This window comes from Theropithecus gelada, chromosome 6 (assembly GCF_003255815.1).
Source record: "Theropithecus gelada isolate Dixy chromosome 6, Tgel_1.0, whole genome shotgun sequence".
NCBI classification, from domain to species: Eukaryota; Metazoa; Chordata; class Mammalia; order Primates; family Cercopithecidae; genus Theropithecus; species Theropithecus gelada.
The window spans coordinates 32,677,079-32,703,885 of NC_037673.1; the positions used below are offsets into that span (position 1 = coordinate 32,677,079).

At 41.6% G+C, this 26,807-nt stretch overlaps 1 protein-coding gene across 5 annotated transcripts in view; it reads left to right on the forward strand.

The window, feature by feature from the left end:
* NPR3 (natriuretic peptide receptor 3) overlaps positions 1-26,807 on the forward strand; it is an 82,586-nt gene that overhangs the window by 48,817 nt on the left and 6,962 nt on the right. For all 5 annotated transcript variants that reach the window (XM_025389166.1, XM_025389164.1, XM_025389165.1 and 2 more), the window contains one exon: positions 21,690-21,825. In XM_025389166.1, coding sequence (XP_025244951.1) covers positions 21,690-21,825 — 136 coding nt within the window. The remainder of the gene's footprint in view (positions 1-21,689; positions 21,826-26,807) is intronic.

Consider the following 26,807-nt stretch of genomic DNA (forward strand, 5'->3'; position numbering starts at 1 on the left):
TAATTGTACAATTTGGTCAACTTTGCTGAAAGTGTATGTCCTTGTAAGCACCACTCCAGTCAAGATATAGGACATTTGCGGGGTCATATACTGTTCATTCATGTCCCTTTCCAATCAATTACCACCTCCATAAGCAGGCATTTTTATTTCTATTACCACACATTAGTTTTGTCCAGTTTTGAATTCATACAGCACATATTGTATGAGTGAAATCATGTGGTTTATACTCTTGTGTCTAGCTTCTTTCACTTTATATGCTGCTTTTGAGATTTTGCATGGTGATGCACATCTTAGTAGTTCATTCTTTTTAAAAAAGTTGCTGAGTAATACCTTTTTTACTATACTTTAAGTTCTAGGGTACATGTGCACAATGTGCAGGTTTGTTACAAATGTATACATGTGCCATGTTGGTGTGCTGCACCCATTAACTCGTCATTTACATTAGGTATATCTCCTAATGCTATCCTTCCCCACTTCCCCCACCCCACGACAGGCCCCGGTGTGTGATGTTCCCCACCCTGTGTCCCAGTATTCTCATTGTTCAATTCCCACCTATGAGTGAGAACATGCAGTGTTTGGTTTTCTGTCCTTGCGATAGTTTGCTGAGAATAATGGTTTCCAGCTTCATCCATGTCCTGGCAAAGGACATGAACTCATCCTTTTTTATGGCTGCATAGTATTCCATGGTGTATATGTGCCACATTTTCTTAATCCAGTCTATCATTGATGGACATTTGGGTTGGTTCCAAGTCTTTGCTATTGTGAATAGTACTGCAATAAACATACATGTGCATGTGTCTTTATAGCAGCATGATTTATAATCCTTTGGGTATATACCCAGTAATGGGATGGCTGGGTCAAATGGTATTTCTAGTTCTAGATACTTGGGGAATCGCCAAACTGTCTTCCACAACGGTTGGACTACTTTACAGTCCCACCAACAGTGTTCCTATTTCTCCACATCCACTCCAGCACCTGTTGTTTCCTGACCTTTTTAATGATCGCCATTCTAACTGGCGTGAGATGGTATCTCATTGTGGTTTTGATTTGCATGTCTCTGATGGTCAGTGGTGATGAGTATTTTTTCATGTGTCTGTTGGCTGCATAAATGTCTTCTTTTGAGAAGTGTCTGTTCATATCCTTCATCAACTTTTTGATGGGGTCGTTTGTTTTTTTTCTTGTAAATTTGTTTGAGTTCTTTGTAGATTCTGGATATTAGCCCTTTGTCAGATGAGTAGATTGTAAAAATTTTCTCCCATTCTGTAGGTTGCCTTTCACTCTGATGGTAGTTTCTTTTGCTGTGAAGAAGCTCTTCAGTTTAATTAGGTCCCATTTGTCAATTTTAGCTTTTGTTGCCATTGCTTTTGGTGTTTTAGGCATGAAGTCCTTGCCCAAGACTATGTCCTAAATGGTATTGCCTGGGTTTTCTTCTAGGGTTTTTATGGTTTTAGGTCTAAAATTTAAGTCTTTAATCCACCTTGAATTAATTTTTGTATAAGGTGTAAGGAAGGGATCCAGTTTCAGCTTTCTACACATGGCTAGCCAGTTTTCCCAGCACCATTTATTAAATAGGGAATCCTTTCCCCATTTCTTGGTTTTGTCAGGTTTGTCAAAGATCAGCTGGTTGTAGATGTGTGGTATTATTTCTGAGGGCTCTGTTCTGTTCCGTTGGTCTATATCTCTGTTTTGGTACCAGTACCATGCTGTTTTGGTTACTGTAGCCTTGCAGTATAGTTTGAAGTCAGGTAGCGTGATGCCTCCAGCTTTGTTCTTTTGGCTTAGGATTGTCTTGGCAATGCGGGCTCTTTTATGGTTCCATATGAACTTTAAAGTAGTTTTTTCCAGTTCTCTGAAGAAAGTCGTTAGTACCTTGATGGAGGTGGCATTGAATCTATAAATTACCTGGGCAGTATGGCCATTTTCATGATATCGATTCTTCCTATCCAGGAGCATGGAATATTCTTCCATTTGTTTCTGTCCTCTTTTATTTCGTTGAGCAGTGGTTTGTAGTTCTCCTTGAAGAGGTCCTTCACATCCCTTGCAAGTTGGATTCCTAGGTATTTTATTCTCTTTGAAGCAATTGTGAATGGGAGTTCACTCATGATTTGGCTCTCTGTTTGTTATTGGTGTATAAGAATGCTTGTGATTTTTGCACATTGATTTTGTATCCTGAGACTTTGCTGAAGTTGCTTATCAGCTTAAGGAGATTTTGGGCTGAGACGATGGGGTTTTCTAAATATACAATCATGTCATCTGCAAACAGGGACAATTTGACCTCCTCTTTTCTCAGTTGAATACCCTTTATTTCTTTCTCCCACCTGATTGCCCTAGCCAGAACTTCCAACACTATGTTGAATAGGAGTGGTGAGAGAGGGCATCCTTGTCTTGTGTCAGTTTTCAAAGGGAGTGCTTCCAGTTTTTGCCCATTCAGTATGATATTGGTTGTGGGTTTGTCATAAATAGCTCTTATTATCTTGAGATATGTCCCATCAATACTGAATTTATTGAGAGTTTTTAGCATGAAGGCTGTTGAATTTTGTCAAAGGCCTTTTCTGCAACTATTGAGAGAATCATGTGGTTTTTGTCTTTGGTTCAGTTTATATGCTGGATTACATTTATTGATTTGTGTATGTTGAACTAGCCTTACATCCCAGGGATGAAGCCCACTTGATTGTGGTGGATAACCTTTTTGATGTGCTGCTGGATTAGCACATCAAACTGGTATTTTATTGAGGATTTTTGCATCGATGTTCATCAGGGATATTGGTCTAAAATTCTCTTTTTTTGTTGTGTCTCTGCCAGGCTTTGGTATCAGGATGATGTCGGCCTCATAAAATGAGTTGGGGAGGATTCTCTCTTTTTCTATTGATTGGAATAGTTTCAGAATGAATGGTACCAACGACTCCTTGTACCTCTGGTAGAATTCGGGTGTGAATCTGTCTGGTCCTGGACTTTTTTTGGTTGGTTGGCTATTAATTATTGCGTCAATTTCAGAGCCTGCTATTGGTCTATTCAGGGATTCAACTTCTTCCTGGTTTAGTCTTGGGAGGGTGTATGTGTCCAGGAATTTATCCATTTCTTCTAGATTTTCTAGTTTACTTGTGCAGAGGTGTTTATAGTGTTCTCTGATGGTAGTTTGTATTTCTGTGGGATCGGTGGTGATATCCCTTTATCATTTTTTTATTGCATCTATTTGATTCTTCTCTCTTTTCTTCTTTATTAATCTTGCTAGTGGTCTATCAATTTTGTTGATCTTTTCAAAAAACCAGCTCCTGGATTCTTTGATTTTTTTGAAGGGTTTTTTTTTGTGTTTCTGTCTCCTTCAGTTCTGCTTTGATCTTTGTTATTTCTTGCCTTCTGCTGGCTTTTGAATGTGTTTGCTCTTGCTTGTCTGGTTCCTTTAATTGTGATGTTAGGGTGTCAATTTTAGATCTTTCCTGCTTTCTCTTGTGGGCATTTAGTGCTATAAATTTCCCTCTGCACACTGCTTTAAATGTGTCCCAGAGATTCTGGTATGTTGTGTCTTTGTTCTAATTGGTTTCAAAGAACATCTTTATTTCTGCCTTCATTTCGTTGTGTGCCCAGTAGTCATACAGGAGCAGGTTGTTCAGTTTCCATGGAGTTGAACAGTTTTGAGTGAGTTTCTTAATCCTGAGTTCTAATTTGATTGCACTGTGGTCTGAGAGACAGTGTGTTATAATTTCTGTTGTTTTACATTTGCTGAGGAGTGCTTTACTTCCAACTATGTGGTCAATTTTGGAATAAGTGTGATGTGGTGCTGAGAAGAATGTGTATTCTGTTGATTTGGGGTGGAGAGTTCTGTAGATGTCTGTTAGGTCCGCTTGGTGCAGGGCTGAGTTCAGTTCCTGGATATCCTTGTTAACTTTCTGTATTGTTGATCTTTCTAATGTTGACAGTGAGGTGTTAAAGTCTCCCATTATTATTGTGTGGGAGTCTAAGTCTTTTTGCAAGTCTCTAAGGACTTGCTTTATGAATCTGGGTGCTCCTGTATTGGGTGCATATATATTTAGGATAGTTAGCTCTTCTTGTTGAATTGATCCCTTTACCATTATGTAATGCCCTTCTTTGTCTCTTTTGTTCTTTGTTGGTTTAAAGTCTGTTTTATCAGAGACTAGGATTGCAACCCCTGCCTTTTTTTGTTTTCCATTTTCTTAGTAGATCTTCCTTCATCCCTTTATTTTGAGCCTATATGTGTCTCTGCCTGTGAGATGGGTCTCCTGAATACAGCACACTGATGGGTCTTGACTCTTTATCCAATTTGCCAGTCTGTGTCTTTTAATGGGAGCATTTAGCCCATTTACATTTAAGGTTAATATTGTTATGTGTGAATTTGATTCTGTCATTATGATATTCGCTGGTTATTTTGCTCATTAGTTGATGCAGTTTCTTCCCAGCATCGATGTTCTTTACATTTTGGCATGCTTTTGCAGTGGCTGGTTCCAGTTGTTCCTTTCCATGTTTAGTGCTTCCTTCAGGATCTTTTGTAGGGCAGGCCTGGTGGTGACAAAATCTCTCAGCATTTGCTTGTCTGTAAAGGATTTTATTTCTCCTTCACTTATGAAGCTTAGTTTGGCTGGATATGAAATTCTGGTTTGAAAATTCTTTTCTTTAAGAATGTTGAATATTGGCCCCCACTCTCTTCTGGCTTGTAGAGTTTCTACTGAGAGATCTTCTCTTAGTCTGATTGGCTTCCCTTTGTGGGTAATGTGACCTTTCTTTGTGGCTGCCCTTAACATATTTTCTTTCATTTCAACTTTGGTGAATCTGACAATTATGTGTCTTGGAGTTGCTCTTCTGGAGTAGTATCTTTGTGGTGTTCTCTGTATTTCCTGAATTTAAATGTTGGCCTGCCTTGCTAGGTTGGGGAAGTTCTCCTGGATAGTATCCTGTAGAGTGTTTTCCAACTTGGTTCCAGTCTCCTGGCAACTTTCAGGTACACCAGTCAGACGTAGATTTGGTCTTTTCACATAGTCCCATATTTCTTGGAGGCTTTCTCTGTTTCTTTTTACCCTCTTTTCTCCAAACTTCTCTTCTTGCTTCATTTCATTCATTTGATCCTCAATCACTGATACTCTTTCTTACAGTTGATTGAATCAGTTACTGAACTTGTTCATTCATCACGTAGTTCTCGTGCCATGGTTTTCAGTTCCATCAGATCATTTAAGGACTTCTCTACATTGGTTATTCTAGTTAACCATTCATCTAATCTTTTTTCAAAGTTTTTAGCTTCTTTGTGATGGGTTCAAACTTCCTCATTTAGTTCAGAGATGTTTGATCGTCTGAAGCCTTCTTCTGTCAACTCATCAAAGTCATTCTCCATCCAGCTTTGTTCCGTTGCTGGTGAGGAGCTGCGTTCCTTTGGAGGGGGAGAGGCACTCTGATTTTTAGAATTTTCAGCTTTTCTGCTCTGTTTTTTCCCCGTCTTTGTGGTTTTATCTACCTTTGGTCTTTGATGATGGTGACGTACAGATGGGGTTTTGGTGTGGATGTCCTTTCTATTTGTTAGTTTTCCTTCTAACAGTCAGGATCCTCAGCTGCACATCTGTTGGAGTTTGCTGGAGGTCCTCTCCAGACTCTGTTTGCCTAGGTATCAGCAGTGGAGGTTGCAGAACAGCAAATATTGCTGAACAGCAAATGTTGCAGCCTGATCATTTCTCTGGAAGTTTCGTCTCAGAGGGGTACCCAGCCATGTGAGGTGTCAGTCTGCCCCTACTGGGGTGTGCCTTCCAGTTAGGTTACTTGAGGGTCCTCCACTTGCAGAGGCAGTCTGTCCGTTCTCAGATCTCAAACTCCGTTCTGGGAGAACCACTACTCTCTTCAAAGCTGTCAGACAGGGACATTTAAATCTGCAGGGGTTTCTGCTGCCTTTTGTTTGGCTATGTCCTGCCCCTAGAGGTGGAGTCTACAGAGGCAGGCAGGCCTCCTAGAGCTGCAGTGTGCTCCACCCAGTTCGAGCTTCCTGGCTGCTTTGTTTACCTACTCAATCCTCCTTGCCGAGTAATAACTATGTTGTTCAAATACACCACAATTTGTGTATTCTTCTGTTGATGGATTTTTTTTTTTTCCAGTTTGGAACTATTGTGACCAAAGCTGCAATAAGCATTCTTGTATAAGTTTTTTGCCAACCCATGCTTTCATTTCTGTTGAGTAAATGTCCAGGCATCATAGCATAGATGCACGTTTAACTGTGTAAGAAGCTGTCAAAGTAGTATCATTTTACATTCCCACCAGCAATGTATGGAGTTACAGTTGTTCTACAACCTTATCTACATTTGGTGGTGTCAGCTTTTTAATTTTAGCTATTCTGATGGATGTAAAATGCTGCCTCGTTGTGGTTTAAATTGTATTCCGATGACTAGTGGTTTTGAGCTACTTTTCATGTGCTTATTGGCTACTTCACTTTTGTGACTGGTGTGCTGAAATACTTTGCCCATTTTAAAATTAGGCTGTCTCTTTGTTGTTGTTTGAAAGAGTTCTTTTTTAAATGTTCTGGATATAAGTCAGATGTATGTATAATGAATATTTTCTCTGCCTTTTACCTGCATTTTAATATTTTAAATGTGCTTTTTGATGAGCAGAGGTTTTCTTTATTTTATTTTATTTTTTAAATTCAGATGTAGTCAGTTTTTTTAATGTTCAGCTTTTTTGGTACCATCTTTAATAAAAAATTTGCCAACCCTAAAGTCACAAAGATATTTTCTGGTTTTCTTTCAGAGCTTCATAAAAATTTGGACTTTTATTTTAGGTCTGTGATCTGTCTCAAGTGAATTTTTGTATTTGCTGTGAGTTAGGAATCAAGTTTTAGTTTTGTCCCATCTTCTTTTGTTCTGCCACTCTGCGTTGAAAAGACTTTGTTTCTCCCATTGACTTGCTCACGTGTCTTCGTCAAAACTCAAGTTTAGACTCTTTATTCTGTTCCATTTATCTATTTGTCTATTCTTACACCAGTTCTATACTATCTTAAAAACTGTAGCTTTGTAGCAAATATTCAAATCTGGCAATGTGAGCCCCCTAATTTGTCCTTCTCTTTGAAAAAGTTTTGCCTACTCTATGTTTTTTCCTTTTTCTATATAAATCAACTAGTCAATTTGATTTAAGAATCAACTTGTTAGTTTCTAAAAAAAAATCCTGGATTTTTGATTTGGATTGTATTGATCTGTACATCAATTTGGGGGAAAACTGACATCTCAGATATATTGAGTCTTTCAATCCATGAACGTGAGACACTTTGGGTCTTCTTTATCTCAGCAATGTTTGTAGTTTTCTGTGTAAAGATCCTGCATATTTCTGATTTTTTAAAAAAGTGATTTTATGTCTTTTGCTGCTGTTGGACACAGAATAAAACAATCATTTCCAATTGTTCATTGCTAGTATATATAAATACACTTGATTTTTGTATACTGGTGTTTGTTTCTGTTCTTTAGATTGGGACATTTTCTACTGTGATACCTTCAAGATCATGGACTCTTCTGCTGTCTCCAATCTGCTTTTAAGCCTGTCTAGTGACTATTTCCTTTTTCAATATTGTAGTTTTCAGTTCTACAATTTCTTTCTTTCTTTTTTTTTTTTTTTTATAACTTTCATTTATCTGCTGAGATTACCCATCTGGTAACTCTCTTTGGCCAACTTTTTATTTTTATTTTTATTTTATTTTATTTTTAAATTTATTTTCATTTCAATTTATTTTCATTTTTTATATTTTTAACTCAAAAATATAAAATTTTTTTTCATTATACTTTGAGTTCTGGGATACATATGCAGAACGTGCAGGTTTGTTACATAGGTATACACGTGCCATGGGTGGTCTGCTGCACCCATCAACCCGTCATCTACATTAGTTATTTCTCCTAATGCTATCCCTCACGTAGCCCCCCACTCCCCAGTAGGCATCAGAGTGTGATGCTCCCCTCCCTGTCTCCATGTGTTCTCATTCTTTGACTCCCATTTATGAGTGAGAACATGTGGTGTTTGGTTTTCTGTTCCTGTGTTAGTTTGCTGAGAATGATGCTTCCCAGCTTCATCCATGTCCCAGCAAAGGACATGAACTCATCCTTTTTTTTATGGCTGCATAGTATTCCGTAGTGTATATGTGCTACATTTTCTTTATCCAGTCTATCAGTGATGGGCATTTGGGTTGGTTCCAAGTCTTTGTTATTGTGAACAGTGCTGCAATAAACATACGTGTGCATGTGTCTTTACAGCAGAATAATTTATAATCCTTTGGGTATATACCCAGTAATGGGGTTGCTAGGTCAAATGGTATTTCTGGTTCTAGATCCTTGAGGAATCATCACACTATCTTCCACAATGGTTGAACTAATTTACACTCCCACCAACAGTGTAAAAGCATTCCTATTTCTCCATATCCTCTCCAGCATCTGTTGTTTCCTGACTTTTTAATGATCACCATTCTAACTGGCGTGAGATGATATCTCATTGTGGTTTTGATTTGCATTTCCCTAATGACCAGTGATGATGAGCTTTTTTTCATATGTTTGTCAGCCTCATAAATGTCTTCTTTTGAAGTGTCTGCTCATATCCTTCTGTTTTTAAGTGTCTGTTCATATCCTTCACCAACTTTTTAATGGGGTTGTTTGTTTTTTTCTTGTAAATTTGTTTACATTCTTTGTAGATTCTGAATATTAGCCCTTTGACAGATGGATAGATTGCAAAAATTTTCTCCCATTCTATAGGTTGCCTGTTCACTCTGATGCTAGTTTCTTTTACTGTGCAGAAGGTCTTTAGTTTGATTAGATCACATTTGTCAATTTTGGCTTTTGTTGCCATTGCTTTTGGTGTTTTTGTCATGAAGTCTTTGCCCATGCCTATATCCTGAATGGTATTACTTAGGTTTTCTTCTAGGGTTTTTATGGTTTTGGGTCTTACATTTAAGTTTTTAATCCATTTGAATTAATTTTTGTGTAAGGTGTAAGGAAGGGATCGAGTTTCAGTTTTCTGCATATGGCTAGCCAGTTTTCCTAACACCATTTATTAACTGGGAAACTTACCTCATTGCTTGTTTTTGTCAGATTTGTCAAAGATTAACTGGTTGTAGATGTGTGGTATTATTTCTGAGGCCTCTGTTCTGTTCCATTGGTCTATATCTCTGTTTTGGTAGCAGTACTGTACTGTTTTAGTTACTGTAGCCTTGTAGTAAGGTTCAAAGTCAGGTAGTGTGATGCCTCTAGCTTTGTTCTTTGGCCATCTTTTATTTTTTATTTATATTTATTTATTTATTTATTTATTTATTTATTTTTTGAGACAGAGTCTTGCTGTGTTGCCCAAGCTGGAGTGCAGTGGCTCACTTTCAGCTCACTGCAACCTCTGCTTCCTGCGTTCAAACAGTTTTCCTGCTTCATCCTCCCTAGTAGCAAAGGCCACCTCTCTCAGCTAATTTTTTTTTTTTTTTAGAGACAGGGTTTCACCATGTTGGTCAGGCTGGTCTTGAACTTCTGACCTTAAGTGACCTGCCCACCTTGGCCTCCCAAAGTGCTGGGATTACAGATGTGAGCCATCGTGCCCGGCCTCTTTGGCCATCTTTTTGAAAAGTCCCTAAACATGTTTATAATAGCTGCCTTACAGCTCATATCTGCTAATTCCAACATTTATATCATCCCCAGGTCACTTTCTATTCATGATATTTTTCTTGAGTATAGGTCACCTCTCCAGCCCCTGCATGTCCAGTATATTTTTATTTTATACTGGATGTTGTGGATGATATGTTATAAAGATTGTATTCAGAGTATTCATTTGAAGCCTTAATTTTTGTTCTAGCAGGTGGTTAAATGACTGACTGACATCCTTGAACTTTTGGAAACTTGGTTTTGTTTTTTCTTAGGATTGCTCTGTTTTGGTTTTGCTTTTAGTCTTAGGATGAATTGTTAGTCTTTGGACATAGTCTTGACTCCTAACGTGTGGTCCTTTTGTGGAGTTTTAGTGGAAAGTCTGAGGCATTCCCCAATTTCCTCTAGTTTGGTGGGGTTCCAACTCCAAACTCTCTTCTGTGCAGATGGCAGCAGTTCAGATGTTCCTCAACTTCTCAGCCTTCCCTCTTTCTACTGGACTCCTGATGCGTCCCTTGTGCATGTGCAGTTTAGGAATTAACCAGGGACCACAGAAGTTTATGAAAAGACGTGGGTGCTCCTTTCTCTGTGGCTCTGTTCTTCCCAGGAATTACCCCCTTGATACCAGCTCTCACCTATCTCTTCTGATCTTTAAAGCCAAGAAGCTTGTGACCTTCTGCTTGAGTGCCACCTGCCCCCTGCTTCTGGGACCAGGGGGTACCCTCAAGGGAAAAGCCCTGTCAATTTAGTTTCCAAATAGTGTTGTCTCTTCTTTTTAGGGTCAAGTCTCTGCTAGCTACTGTCTGCATTTGGTCAATTTCTAGTGCTTTCAAGTAGTTCTTCAAAAAAGAATTTGGCTGGGTGCGGTGGCTCCTGTCTATAATCCCAGCACTTTGGGAGGCCGAGGTGGGTGAATCACCTGAGGTCAGAAGTTCGAGATCAGCCTGGCCAACATCGTGAAACCCCATCTCTACCAAAAATACAAAAATTAACTGGGTGTGGTGGTGGGCGCCTATAGTCCCAGCTACCCGGGAGGCTGAGGCAGCAGAATTGCTTGAACCCAGGAGGCAGAGGTTGCAGTGAGCCAAGATCACGCCACTGCACTCCAGCCTGGGTGACAAGAGTGACGCTCCATCTCAAAAAAAAAAAAAAAAAATTTTGTCCAGGATATAGAATTATTTTTGGAGAGAGTTAATCTGATACAAACTATGCCACCAGTACTGGAACACTCTTTTTAAAAACATAACAATATTTCTACTAATCACACCAAAAAGTTGCCAATGATTCCTTAATTTTACCCAAATGTAGGGAATCGAGTTTCTGATGATGGAGATAATATTTAGTTTAGCTTTTTTTTCTTTAATAGCAAACTTGATAGAAAAGCTTTCTTAAATAATGAATTTACTCATTCACTGGCTGAGAAGCATATTGTTATTAGGTTGGTGCATTAAAAGTGATGGCAAATACCGCAATTACTAATAGTTATAGCATGACTGTCCTTATCTTGGTGTTAAAGGCTGGAAATCTTCCCCTTGGCAGCAGCTGCTGAACCAGTTTTATAGTAATCTCAGGTATTCAGGACACAGTCAAGAGAAAAGAAGTATGTGACAAAGGCCTCTGAGCAGCTAAAGTAGATTTATAATCAATTAATTTTATCACAGGGGAGTCTTTCAAATCCTCACTCAGAACCTATTTACCCTGATTTTAAGTACAGCTATAACAAGCCTTGTGATTTCTCCCCCTGGCTTATAGAACATTAGTGGGAGTGAGTGAGAGTGGGGACGATGGCATGCTACGGGCAGGCACAATGTCAGTGGCAGGAAGTGACTGGTGACAGCAGCATTAACTCCAGTGAGTGCAGTTTCTGTATTTGACGCAGGGCTAGGTCCCAGGGTAACAAAAACACTGGAGGTTTCGCTTGTGCATCAAGGAGCTTGTGCAGTATCAGGATACGCAGATGTGCAAAAGTGCAAAATGGGCTGGTGAGTGAAATAATAACAAACTTTCACTGAGTGCAGTTATGGAAAGAAGGAGGAATTGGATGGTTCAGAGAAGACTTCAGCGAGAAGAACTTTGCTGGCTCACATAAGGTTGATCTCTGTCTGTAGGAGTCTTTGGAGGATACATTCGACACATTGAAAGGAAATCAAGTGGAACTTATAAGTAAAGGCACTATTTTCAAAGCTATGTTTAGAAAAACCTACAAAGGACAGTTAAGAACCCCAGGGCCCGTGAACATGGTGGGAAGCTGTGACCACCACTAGACCAGAAGGAGCCAGAGGAGGAAAAGTTACCAGAACTGCAGGGCCTGTGGCGGTTGTGGGGAACTGCCTGTGGCGTCTGGTCTGGGAGAGCAGCCGCTGGCATCCCACCTTTATCTCCTCTGCCCTCTCACCTCCTGCTAATCCAACTAGAAGCCAGAGGAAGGGTGGGGGGTGCCCACTGGTGCTGTGAGTATATGTCGGCTTCCCAGGGCACAGAGATGGCTGGAGAAGGGTGGGAAGTGGACTGGAGGGGTAACCTGAGAATAGCCAGCAAAGTTGAGTAGAATTTTGTCTTAGGTGACACATGTCCCTCCGGGAGGACAGTCCCAGCCCCAGAGCTAAGGTGTGAAGTATCTCAAGGCATGCTCAGAGAATCCAAGTGGTTTTGTAAGAAGTAGGGCACAGAGTTCATCTGGGGGGTGGCTAGCAATGGACAGTGTTCCTTACCCTCCTGAAGCATTTAGACTGGATTTGTGAGCTGTTGAGATCCCTAGAGGGCCCCAGCAGGAAGGGGACCAGCAGCCAAGGGGAGAAAGCATGGCAGGAAGGAGTGAGGGTCGTCAGCTCATGTTCCACCAGTGCGGATGAAGAAATAATATCTGAAAAACACAAGTTTGGTGTCAGCATTGTGTAGACAGCACAATCCCCACCTCAGTAGTGATGGAGGCGACTGGACCGTTCATGATCGTAGCCTTACATATCACAGTCAGCATATTTCTGTTACCAAGGCAACAATGTCTGTGGTTCATTTTAGGAGCATTTCCAATCAAAGGTCTTTAGATTATATAAAAAGTTTTGATACTTAGAGAATTGATATTAAGGAACCTGGAAAATTTGCTTATTTGAAACATCTTTTTTTTCTTAATGAGACTGGGTAAATGAAGTTTTGCTACATTTATGATTATTATTGTAATTTATCGAGGTTATTATTATAATTATCACTCCAGAATAAAGAACTTAATTTATAAGAAAAAAACAAACAACCCCATCAAAAAGTGGGCAAAGGATATGAACAGAGACTTCTCAAAAGAAGACATTCATACAGCCAACAGACACATGAAAAAATGCTCGTTATCACTGGCCATCAGAGAAATGCAAATCAAAACCACAATGAGTTACCATCTCACACCAGTTAGAATGATGATCATTAAAAAGTCAGGAAACAACAGGTGCTGGAGAGGATGTGGAGAAATAGGAACACTTTTACACTGTTGGTGAGATTGTAAACTAGTTCAACCATTGTGGAAAACAGTATGGCGATTCCTCAAGGATCTAGAACTAGAAATACCATTTGACCCAGCCATCCCATTACTGGGTATATACCCAAAGGATTATAAATCATGCTGCTATAAAGACACATGCACATGTATGTTTATTGCGGGACTATTCACAATAGCAAAGACTTGGAATCAACCCAAATGTCCCTCAGTGACAGACTGGATTAAGAAAATGTGTCACATATACACCATGGAATACTATGCAGCCATAAAAAAGGATGAGTTCATGTCCTTTGTAGGGACATGGATGCAGCTGGAAACCATCATTCTCAGCAAACCATCGCAAGAACAGAAAACCAAACACCGCATGTTCTCACTCATAGGTGGGAATTGAACAATGAGATTACTTGGACATGGGAAGGGGAACATCACACACTGGGGCCTATTGTGGGGAGGGGGATGTGGGAGGGATGGCACTGGGAGTTATACCTGATATAAATGACGAGTTGATGGGTGTTGACAAGTTGATGAGTGCAGCACACCAACATGGCACATGTATACATATGTAACAAACCTGCACGTTGTGCACATGTACCCTAGAACTTAAAGTACAATTAAAAAAAAAAAAAACTTTCAAAACCAAAGTCATCGTATTTCATAGTGAGTGCTAGTTGGAAAACATTTAATCAGTAGATCTTTTATTACCTGGTGGAGTTACTCATGTGTTTAGCTGCTGTGTGAGGTAGGACATTCATCCTTCATGTCTGGCTTATTTAGAGGCATCTTTGGTGAGTTCACGACTTAGCAGAAATCCTGGTTCACTTGACCCGATTCTTGAGTCAAGCTGTTGTTAGCTGCTTGTTTAAAGACTAGGTTGAGATGAGGGACAATTAGTTTGTTGTCTCATGTCCTGTTTTGCCCTTTCTCTTCCATCTTCTGCCATGTCATTCCCTCTCCAGGTGCAGGTTCTGTCCCTCCCTCACCCTGATGATGGGTTGGCTGTCAACTCAGTCACAGCAACTGAAGGACATTGTCAGTTTTAGTCTTGTGTCATTTGTCTCTCTCAGTGTACATGCTCTGGCTTGTAGAGCCACCCAAGTATTGGCCAATTAAAAACACAAACTGGAGCACAAAACTGTTTTCTCATATTTGCTGGCTGAACAAATGTGTCAATAGGATAAATGTTATAACTGGGCAAGCCAGCTTTAGACTCTTAAAAACTTGCCCACTCAACGTTTTCTTGAGTTTTGACCCCATCCACTGACCAAGATCTCTTTTTCCTGTTAGGATGTTAGTCAGACTCCCCATCTATGAATGTTTTGTAAGGTGCAACAGAACTCAAGCTATGTTTACATAACTCCTAGCATATAGTAGGTGTTCAATAAAAGTTGGCTATTATAATTATTGCCCAGCAGTGAAGAGAACTGCTTGACTTTGTTTAATTTAGTATTTTGTAAATCTGCTTAACCAAAATACTGCTATTTCTAGAACCATTCATTAACATTTCAAGGAATGCTACTGTTCTGTGGAATACAGCTTGGGAAACTCTGAATTAAGAATTGGACAAAATTAAACTGTTGGAGTTGGGGTTCTGGATCTTAGCTTAGTCCTCACCACACCTTGAAATTGCTTAAATAAAAACAGGGAAGTTTCATTTTAGGGTATAAAACAGAAATTTAAAAAAAAAAAAAGCCACCTGTATAAAAGCCTGTATTTTTGTCCATTTATTCTTTGTAAACACATCTCTAGGTGACTCGAAAAGTTCAAGGGAAGCTGTCTGAAGTTCTCAGGACCAGTTTAAGAGGGTATCGTGAAGTCAGAGAAATTAGAATTATATGCTCCTTCTGATTTTGGCCTATCAGAAGTAATAAAGCCAGAAATTGTACCCCTCCTCTTTCCCTGTCTCCACCTCCCTTTGACCTGGTCACCCCTCTTCCTGTCTGTATCGCTGCCTGGCACAGTTGCAGGGTGAGTGGGATGCCTGCTCCTGCTCCTGTTCCTGCCCTTCTCCTGTTGGGTTTTGGTTTATGCCTTTGCCCACCTCAACTTCGTGCCTTGATAGGACACAGACCTCTGGGAAGAGAGGCCTGCATGTGTCCCGAGCAGTCTTATGGGGGTTGGGTCACCAGCCTTCCAGAAGCACGTCTGGTTGGCACTGGTGAATCGTCAGGGCCTAGGACAGACATCACTCACTTGCTCATCTGAAGGCCAGGAACGATTATGTCATTATGTGTGTGCATTTCTCAACTAAGCCTTCAAGAGGGTGATGGGATGAGAAGCATCTGTATATGACGCATGTGTGACACATCCAAAGGGCAAATATATCAGATGACCATCTTCCCTGTGTGAGCCTTGGGAGAATTTTCAAAAGTCATTCTCATGTACTTGTGCTCCATACCCACCAATTCCAAAAATCGATGCCCACAGAGATGTCCTCGTTGCTTCCCACAAACAGGACCAGCGTTCCTTGCTGAGGTGTGCTCATGCCTCTGGATTCAGTTCTGTGACCCTCTGCTGTCCCTGTCATTGTAGGAGGTGAATGAGGGCTCTAACTCTACCTAATGATCTTCCTAAGATTGCTTTTGTTTAATGATCCAGTCTGTTCTAGGCGATGAGAGGGAAAACAGTCTGCAGTCAGCCCCACCTCAGGAAGGTCCAAGTTAATTTGCCAGCCCAGGGCATTGCTACCAGTGCAGAACTGAGCCCATGATAGGGACAGTTATTTGGGAAACTTAAGTCAGACCCCACCCTAAGTAAGTTCTAACTTCGGTCTGTGGAGCAAGAAGTATACCAGAGGGTTCAGCGACGCTTCCGCTTTGCACAGAGTTGCAGATGAAGACCCCGGCTCTCTCCCTGTGGTGTTTCCTGACTGTCAGCCACCTGCCCTTTGCATTTTCCCAGAGTTCCACTGGGATAAGGGTGCAGATTTTCAGCTTCACTTTCCTCAAGGCTAAAATACATCATCAAGTGACCATGTGAGAATTCCATGAAGGCAGTCCCTCTACAGAACAGACATGGGGATCTCTGTCAGTAAGAAAGAGACCTCCCTCTGTTTGGTGCTGAGGAGGTTGTGAGGCTACTCGGTTTATGGCAGTTGCTGCTGTGACCCTAAATTGTACACTTAATTTAATGATTGAAAAGGAAATTGAACAAAAATAGATACTCTATTTTTAAAGTCTAGGTACTGTATTGTATTTGTAAAGTGTTCATCAAATGCAGAATGTTCTTTAACCTTCGTGCTATGCACACACCACTTGCTTCTGCTATCTACCACCTCCAGAATGAAACTGGACCAGTTTCATCTCAGGTCAGAGAAGGTGGTCTGGCCATTGTTCACTATGATGAGGGACAAACCTGTGATGGGCCCATCTCCTCTCTTACCTACTTCCCATCCAAATTTCCCTTTCGCCGATCTCCCCTTCAACCAAAATGGGTGATTAGATGGCATGTCTTTTGCAAGTGATTCTTGAGAAATGCTGCCTGGCACCCTCAGTTTCCCTTCTTTGCACTGGGAACCACCAGTCTGTGGTAGGGAAGGTAGAACTACTGTGTGCTATGCTTGAGTTCCCGTGAACACCAAAGGCAAAGCTCCAGGACAGCCTAGCTAAGCATTGAACTCGGTCACTTTCTTCCAGCAGCCTCTGTCTGAGAGCTTGACAGCCTTTCTCAGATATCCAGTAACCCCAAGAGCTAGACCACTCTCACTTTACAGAACAGCTGAGGCCCGCAGCGTTCTATGCTGACTTGTTTGGAATGCAGGCATTGAGGAATTCATCTGACTATGAATTTGCGTCTCCAGAGAGAAGTGAGAGCGACGTGGCTCGCTGCCATGGTTGGGAGCCAGGCTGTGAGCAGCAACACTTTATGATCAGTTAGAAAATAAACAGCAGCAACAACTTGATTTCTATTCAGCTCTCCCCATGATAGAGGATCTAAAAAAACACTAATAAATCAATGTGGCTGGCAGGTGCTATCAGAGAGGAAGGCTGGGGCAAAAACAGTGTTCTTCCATTCTGGCCAGCTGCAGAGGACAGAATCAAGAGAATGGAGATGACGGGCCTGGCACGGTGGCTCATGCCTGTAATCCTAGCACTTTGGGAGGCCGAGGTGGGCGAGTCACTTGAGCTCCAGTTTGAGACCAGCCTGGTCAACATGGTGAAACCACGTGTCTACAAAAAATACAAAAATTAACCGGGCATGGTGGTGCACACCTGTAATCCCAGCTACTTGTGGGGCTGAGGCAGGAGGAGCACTTGAACCGGGTAGGTCAAGGCTGTAGTGAGCTGAGATTGCACCACTGTACTCCAGCCTGGGTGACAAAGTGAGACTCTGTTTAAAAAAGAGAAAGAAAGAGAGAAAATAGAAATGAAAGGAATGAGAGTTTATGCCTTCTTGTCATGCTATCTTCTTTTTGCAAGAATAAGTGGAAGATGGTGAAAGCTTTTCATCTCATTGGAAGGCCACTTGATTTGATAAACAGCACCAATAATGATTACCCTGGAGCATGGCTTTCAGCGAGGCCCGTGTCACAACTTAGCAACTTGCATGCACAGAGCTGTCTACCTGTTTGTAGGTAGCAGTGGTGCTGTTTGGTGGAGATTGGAAACTGCATTGTTCTCTTCTCCCAGTTTTCTGAGCATCTAGTAGAAGAAATGGCTGCATGTAGGAACTTAGTTAAGGCTTATGGCTGATGATAGTAAGGAAAATTTCCTGGCAATAAGGGATGCTAATTACTAGAACAGGTTGCTCCGTGGGGGAATCCCAGCTGTTTACCTGTGATAGCTAACAGCATCATGACCTGTGTTGGTCAGGACTTGGACTTTGAGGTTCAAGGGTTGTTCTGTCCAGAGGCAGGGGGCGTATTAGCTGACCTTGTTCCTTTCAGCCTGGAGGGCCAATAGGAAGTGTTCCTAAGCCAACTTCATACTTGGGGTTTTTTTCTCCCTTATTTTTTTCTTAATTTGCACGTCTAATTTTCAGTGTCTACAATGTGCTAATGGGCTTTCCACCCACTAAAAATCACGTGTAGATGTGAGAATGTTCTCGAGAAAAGCCGGTCTCTGGGGCTTTGCTTCTGGCTTGAGGTTCTGTGAGGTAGGTGTTAGGAAACCTCCCCACGCAGTGGGCCGGGTGCCAGCAAACCTCAGCGGGGTCAGCAGCTCTTCTGATAATTTTGGCAGGAGAGGGAGACACTCAGCCACCCTGAGAAGAAAGAATGTATATTTTGCAATCCATTTGCAAATCAAGCTAGAATGCATTTTCAGAACTGGGTGTGTATTCAGGGCCTGTCTATTTCTTTCCACCATCAAACCTGCGAGGACAAAAGTAACTCAAGTTCAGTATAACTCAAGTTCATTGTTCTCCACCACATAATCTTTCTTCCTATCCTGGATTGTAGCGGGGCAGCTCAGAAGGCATGTCAAGAAGGAAGGAAGGGGAAGGGCAAGACAGGATATGGTAATGGGGCGCACAGTCAGTGCTTCGGGTGATCAACATCAACATGGTGGTCCTGGGTTAGGATTTCGAGGAGGCGACGGAAGGAGGAGGATGAGAGGGGGATGGGTGATGCCTGGTGGCTGGTGCTTCACAATTTAAGCAAGGCCTGTCTTGGGAACCGCAGGAACAAGGAACTTGCAGGGCACAACCCTTGTACAACAAGGACAGAATGCAGGAAGTCTGAGGAGAGCAACCAATGCTCTTCGGGTCTTCAAAGTAACAAGGGGATTTGATCAGAACTTTCTGAGGGCACCTGGCATCTCCCACAGGCCATGACTCTGTGATTCTCTGACTTTCCTCTGGAGCTGGCTGGCTTCTGTAAAATTATCAAAGAGAAGATAGACCTTAAACTTTAAAAAAATGTGGCCTGAGAATTAAAATTATACCGCTAAAGTTCACTTATTAAAATTCATCAGCATGAAGACTTTCTCAAGCCATAATGACTTCATGGCCTAAGTGGAAATTTCATATTCCTTTGGAAAATCAAAATGGCATAGCCAAATGAGCAGAAAATTGTCTTTGACTTGTAGATGTTATTTCTACATTATTTTTCTTTGCGTGAGAAAATAATCACTCACTCTGACACTTAGGCTTGACAGCTAGGAGTAAGAGTCAGAATCTGTCAGTTGCTTCCATGGTCCTAGGAACTGTTTGCGGTGTTTTACGTGCACTGGTTCATTCAATCCTCAGAAGAGCTCTCTGAGGTGAGATGGTACTAAACCCCCACTTAACAGATGAGGAAATGGAAGATTAGAGAGATTAAGTAACCCATCAGGGCCAAGACTGGACTGTGTGTCCAGCCAGCTAATTCCAAACTCCTGCAAATCATCAGTCTTTCCCACTCTCCACCTCTTGCAGAGGGTCAGCAGATGACCACTTGAACTGCACCTGTCATAGTAGGGTGGAATTAAGAGCTTGGTGTTGTGGAACAAAGAGAACTGTCTACTGTCTGGGGCACAAACAACATGAACACTAGCCTTCTCTCCCACTGAGTGTAAAATGGGCCAATAACACACATGATACCTGTAAGAAAATCACTTATATTTTGAATACCGCTGTTAAGAATTTGAAACTAAGCAGGATCTCTAGGTTAATAATTCTCCATCTCTAGAGCGTCACAACACCAAAAGCTAACAGTGAATGCTGACTCTGTCAGACACTCTTTGAAGTCTTCTACATTTTTTCATTTGTTTAAACCTAACGGCATCCCCAGGAGATAGGTACTGTTATTTTTCTCATTTTCCAGATGAGGAAACCAGAACACAACTAGGAAGTGGCAGAGCTGGAAAGGGGGTCCAGGATATTTAACCATTAGGCTAAACTGCTTCTCAGCACTAGTTTTTGGCAAACATGAAATATCTGCTTCTGGGATGCAAACAGGAGTTCCCATCCTAGGGGTGGGATAAGGTTAAGTAGATCCAGTCACCGAGCTGTGTCTTGTGAATGTTTGTGCATCTGAACCAGGTGATGCAGAAGGTCAGTTGCAGCTGTCTTCCCACGAAGTTTCCTTCTAGAGATGGGGTGGGTAGTGGGTTTTCCCCACTAAGCCATGCCAGGTGGCTATCTACAGAATGCCCAGTTCATTTTGCATCATTGGCATTTTGTCTTTGACACTTTCTTCTGAAATGAGAAGGCTTGGATTTTTTGTAGTTTTTGCACAGAGTTTGTTTGTAAGCCTCTTGGTGTTTCAAGATAGAATCTGCTCATTTCATATCCAATGAATGTTATAATGGGTTTAAATGTGGTATTAGAATTTATCAAAGGTTGCTTTTAATGTAGGTAAGGGGCGAACTAAAGTGATTAGATGCCTGCTGAAGACAGTCCAAGTTCCTCAGTGTGGTCTCCAGATTCTCGATGATCTGACTCTCCTTACCTCTCCAGCCTCCTTACCTCTCCATCTTGGTGTGACCCTGTTTCTCTTGCTCCCAGCCTAGCAAAACATTTGCACTTCCCAAAATACACCAGGCTGTCAGAATGTGCCCTGATTCTGTGTCTTTGCCCCCACCTGAGAAACATCTCCTCATCTTCAAAACTCAGTTCAACTTTTTTCACTGCTGTTAAGCCTCTCTTTCCCACCCTTCTCCAACCCATCAGACTGACCACTCCCATTTTGGTATTTGTACTGTATTCTGAACAGACCTTGAACACAGCACAGACTCCAACACTTTCAAGCGCATAAAATATCATGATAGCATTGGCTTCTGTTAGTTGGGAATTTGATATGTGCCAGGCATGATAATACCAAGCATTTTATTTAACAGACTTCTTGCAACTACCTCTTGAAGCAGGCATTAGTCTCATGGTCAATATATAGATGAAAAGAACAAAGCTCAAATAGATGAAGTGACTTCCCCCAATCCACATGACCAGTGTCTATGTTTAGGAAACTTTTAAGTTTCCTGAGGGCAAGGGCTAGCTTACTTGAGTCAGGGCTCAACTGGGATATACCAATAGTCCAAGCCTGTTTTCCATTCCTGTCCTTGGAGCTTGGCAGGGAGTAGGGATAGGGAGTGGTTAGGTGTTCTCAAAACACAAATTGGAAAGAGAGACTAAGACATTTTTACTAATGGGAGAGAGGACACAAATGCTAGGCAGACAGGCAGAAGTTGCAGCATCTAGTCTTCTTTGCACTCATAGCACCAGCACTCTAGTAGGTATCAACAGTTGTTAAATATAAACGAATGGATCTCTACTGTTCTTTCGTTATGCTCCACATTCAGAGCATGAAGAGATCATGGGGCTGTTGAAGATGGAGAAGACCTCAAAGGGGAGGCTGAACTCACATAAGCTTGAGATAGAGGCAGATGTGGGGAAGGAGGAGGGGACTTGTCCAAAAGGGACCGTTGGCAAAGGTGGGCACACTTGAAATTCTTGACCTGGTTAACAGGTACAGTTTTCTTGACTTCTGTAATAGGCTTTCCAAATTCCCCAACTGGGGAAGGGCTTTCCCCTCTGAGCCATGCCAGGAAAGTCATGGCATGATTCTTGTTAGTGCCCCTTCTGCCCACCTCTGCCATGGCTAACAGCCCTCAAGTCTAACTTGTTAACCCTTTGGATTGCTCATCTTATTCCTGACATGAGTCAGTCATGTGGTGTTTTGGCTCACGCATCTGGGGTTTTCTTTTCAGGTTAACATGTTTGTTGAAGGATTCCACGATGCCATCCTCCTCTACGTCTTGGCTCTACATGAAGTACTCAGAGCTGGTTACAGCAAAAAGGATGGAGGGAAAATTATACAGCAGACTTGGAACAGAACATTTGAAGGTAGGCATTCCATCTATAAGGCAATGACATGGGGCCAATTGAGCTGCTGATTTTCTGGTTCTAGTTTTTAGAGTTGCAGCTGTGAGGCCTTTCCAGCTTCTTGCTTTTCTCAGCTGTAAAGCGACCCATCTCATAGGCTTGTTGTGCCAATTAAATGAGTTAATACATGTGAAAGTGCTTTGAAAAAGCCCCACTGAAAGAGGAAAGGCCTTGTCTCCTGATTATTTAGGTGACAGCTCTATGCTTCTTAATATTGCATTGAACACAAGCCTCATGCATGACAGGACAATCAGTTTGTGAAGAGTTTTGTGATGATTTTAAAACCAGTATTAATCCCAGATATACATTCATGTGTTCAGACTATGTTGGTTTTTTGTGAAACACAGAAAACATTAACTGTCACAGTTAAACCTGGTGGTTTGAGATGATTAGCAGGTCCAGTCGAGCCCTGTGTTTTTTTGGTTTTTGTTTTTCGTTTTTTTTGAGATGGAGTTTTTGCTCTTATTGCTCAGGCTGGAGTTCAGTGGCACGATCTCGGCTCACTGCAACCTCCGCCTACTAGTTTTAAATGGTTCTCCTGCCTCAGCGTCCTGAGTAGCTGGGTTTACAGGCACCCACCACCACACCTGGATAACTTTTGTATTTTTTAGTAGAGACAGGGTTTTACCATGTTGGCCAGGTTGATCTCAAACTCCTGACCTCAGGTGATCCACTCGCCTTGGCCTCCCCAGCTGTCTTAATAACAGGGAAGTATAGGAAAACAACAAAAAATGGCCCATAATCTCATCTCAAGCAACCTCTGTTGGCACTGAAAAATAGTACAAGATAAGACTATGCTTGGCTAGGAAATTTAAACAGTACAAAAATGTGCAAATTGAGAGGTGAAATCTTTCCTTCCCAACCTAGTCCCCTCTCCCCACTGTGAATCACTATTAACGATTTCCTATGATTCTGTCTACAAATATTTTAAGTCTTCTGCCAGCACATATGCATTTGTATATCTTATCTTAAAATTTGCATGAAAGGGGTCATAGTATGAATGCTATTTTTCATCTTAGGTGTTTTACTTGTATGTCAAGTTAAAGAATTTTCCATATGAGAACTCACTGATCCAACACATTTTTAAATGACAGTTACATATTTTTCTACTGTATGGCTGTACAGGAATTTCTTTAACCAATCTCCTATTGATGGACACTTGTAAAGTTGTTTACAATTTTTGCTATTATGCAATATGCTGTCACAAGCCTCTTGCACATCTTGAAGAATTTTTGTGAGTCCTTCCAACAGGGAACATTCCTACTTGTGGGATTTCTGGGTCCAAAAGTATGTTGGTGCTTTTTAAAATGCATTAGAAATTGCCAAAAAGCTTCCAGAAAGTTCTGCTAATCTATATTCTTGCTAACAGTGTATGTAAGAGTGCTAGTTTCCTCTCACCTCGCCAACACTCAAAGAAAATGAACATGAAACTCAATATGGAAGTGACCTCACTACTGGAGCCTTGCAGATATCAACTCTATATTCATTTATTCATTCAACAAATGTTCATTGAGCACCTACTATGTACCAGGTGCTGTTCAAGGTGCTGAGGATTCAGCAGTGAACTAAAGACATTTCATGCAATCAGTTGAGCTTACATGCCAGTGGGGGGAACAGGCAACAAACAATGAATACAGTATACCTTTCAGAGCTATAAAATAAGGTAGGATAGGGAGCTAGAAAATGCCAGGCAAGGAGGAGTGGGACTGCTAGTTTAGAGTGGTCAGGGAAGGTCTCTGTGAGAGTGAAGTTGAGTAGAGACCCAAGGGAAGTGAGGGAAGCTCTGTAGCTGTTTAGGAGAGAGCATTCCAGAGGGAGTGGTAAACGTGGAGATCCTGAGTGCATGTGGGAGACTATGGAGTGTCCCCAGAGAGAGCAAGATGGCTAATGTGGCTGACACCAAGTGTGACAGGCAGTGTGATAGGTGCCAAAGCCCGAGAGGTAATGGGGCCAGATCATGCGGACCTGCAAGCCTTGCTGAGGTCTTTGGGCTCCACCTGGGTGAGACAGAAAGTCATCTGAGGCTTTTGAGTGACACGATCTGCCTTGTGTGTTAAAAGGGGTCCTTATGGCTGCTATGTGGGAAATAAAGTAGATACGCTTATGGGTATCACTTGACAACCGGGTACATAAAGTACAAATCGCTGAACCAGGGTTCAGTGCATCCTAGCCACTAACTAGTAACCTTGTCCTCTGAGCTTCTCTTTCTTCACCTGTGTGATAAGGAGGTTGGTCTAGTTAATGACTGACAAGAGCTCTTTCAGTTTTACATAGTGCTTGCTCTTCCTTTGAGCCCTGTAATGCACTGGGGTATGCCTATATCTATTTGTAATCACACTAGTGACATTTTTCAATGGCAGGAGCAAATACTGCCAAGTTTAGATTTGGGGCACATTTCTTTTTCAGTTGGGACTTCTGTCCCTTGGTTTGTCCTCAGTTCTTAGAAAGGGCAGGACAGGACAGTAGGGAGAGGTTGAGCTCCATCTAGAGTTGTCTGGGCAGTTTCTATGGTGGCAATTGGTAGATTTCATTTCTCTCTAGTGGATGCCATGTCTTACTCAGAACCGGAGTGACATCTCCCTTAGCATTAGACAGATTGTAGTTCATGGGTGAGTACACATCTGGGATTATCTTATTTTACCTCTGACTGCTTCAGTTGAGGAGCTGGAATCCAACAGGATAATTCCGGGGGCATATTAGGACAGAGCCAAATTTCCCAGAAGTTTTGCACAATACACTGAGAACCTGGCATCTGTGGACACGACCTTGGTCGGCCACATCCCATTCTTAGCTATTACTCACCACGTGGTGTGGTCATTTGTTCTTGGTCTTCTGACAGAGGGACAGGAGCCAGAGTTGGGGGATGCTGGAGGGCGCCACTGAGGGAGGGTGTGAAGGGGAGGGTAGGTGCCCATGATAGCTGGAATGTATTTTGGTTAGAGCCAGGTCATGGGCTCAGTTTTCCCATAGGCTATCTTGATGTCTGTATTCTAAGGCCAGGTCTACACAGGCAATTTGAAATGAGTCCTGAAACAATCAACTGTGCAGTTCAGTCTACAATTAGAATCTCATTTGGTCAAATGTAAAGATAATTGAGGCCAAGGTAAGTTTTCGGCTTGAATTGCTTGGAGAGCCCATTTTATTTGCTAAACAATGGTCCATCTGAGGGTAGGCCTAAAAAGAACTCTAAGGTATCTGTATGAAGAAAAACCCAAACCTTCCTAAAATTAAAAACAATTTTAACTTTATTGGTCACCATTCGGTGACCATTAAGTTGTCAAGGGAAAAATACTCTGGCTGTGATTTGACAAATTTGGCTTTTATTGCCATGAAACCTGTGATCAACTCTCATTTCAATAAATGGCCTGGGAAGAAGCTGGATTTCCTCTGTGTGAGAGGTCAGAGTGACAAGGTAAATAGGACTGTGGCTTAAACTTTGAGCTCCACTACAGCCAAATAGAAATGGGGTGGAAAGTCTCATTACTTATGTACAGGAAAATTCTGCTGTAAGCCTGATAATCTCACCTTATGTGCGATACTCTCAGGTGAAGTCTCACTTTGCTAACTGGCCACCCTGAGGATTCTCACCCCATTTCTTGGCAGAATTGCAATAGCTTAAAGGTACAATAGGTCTTAAATTGCTAGGGCCACCTCATCTTATAAAATGCTCTGCAAAATACTTAGCAGGACACAACATCACAAACACCTCTCAACAGAATGACAAATGGCTTTGGATGGCCAAAAGCTATATATTTTAAGCCTATTTATCACTTAAGAGTTTTATAGGCTCTCAAGGATACACAAGTTTATGGTAGGTGTACCCTTTGTAACCAGTCTATATTAAGAAGACAAAAAAAATCAAAGTGAATGGTAGCTTCCATTCTGTTTCTGGTAAAGTAGACCAAAGTCTGGAAAAATCAGTGGGCCTTCAAACCACAACCCAAAGGACAGTAAACCTGAATACCTGCCCTCTCCAAGCCACACTAGAGGATGGAACTTTCCCTTGGGATCCTTTTTCCCAGACATTCATTTTACTAGAGGAGTCAGTACTTCCAGAGAGAACCAAATCAGAGAACCAAATCAATAGAAAGGCCAATTAAGAATTACACCAAACTCCCCCAGCTGAAAAGGAAATAACTTTTAGTTAATTAAAATAGGGCTGAGGTATGCAATCTCTTATTCAGTGAATGAGAATTATGACACAGACATATTTAATATCAGCCAATAACATATATTTGTTTTATTGATTAGCTGCTCTGAGCCACCATTATAGGCCAAAGCAAGTGGATACCCAAGGTCCTCCCTTCTGTGGCCACCCGGTTCCAGCCTTATATGTCACTGACTCCCTTTTTCCACATGGGCCATCTTCCCAGAAATCTCACAATTCCTCTGGTCTCTTTGGGCCTCTGTGCCGTGGTAGACACATCTAGGCCAGCCTTTCAGCCTCTCTCCCACTTCTTGATTACTGCTTGCCCAATCTCAGACTTCCTCCAACATCCCTATGAAATTCCTGCTCTTTCACTGAGTCCTCCCTGATTCTCCAGCTTGATGTGCTGGCTCCTCCTCTGAGTGATGTGGGCACAGTCAGGTCTTCTCTACCAAGAGTAATTATAAAATAAATAGTAGTAATAACAGTGATAGTAATCATGACAGTAGATGAAAACAATTAACTTCCCTTAAATGTGCTGAAAGTGCTTTATTTGTTTTATGTCATTTAATCTTCTCCACAGCCTCTTAGTAGGGAGGTACTATTATGCCCATTTTACAGTTGTGGAGACTGAGGCTTAGAGGGCTAAGTTCCTTGTCCAAAGTCATGGAGCTATATAAATGTAAAAACTGGTATTTGAATGCAAGTGGTTAGATTCTGGTGTGAACAAGCTAAATCCCCGGTCCAGCCTGCCCCTCTCTAGAGCAGAGAATGTGTTCAATTCATCTTTGCCTCA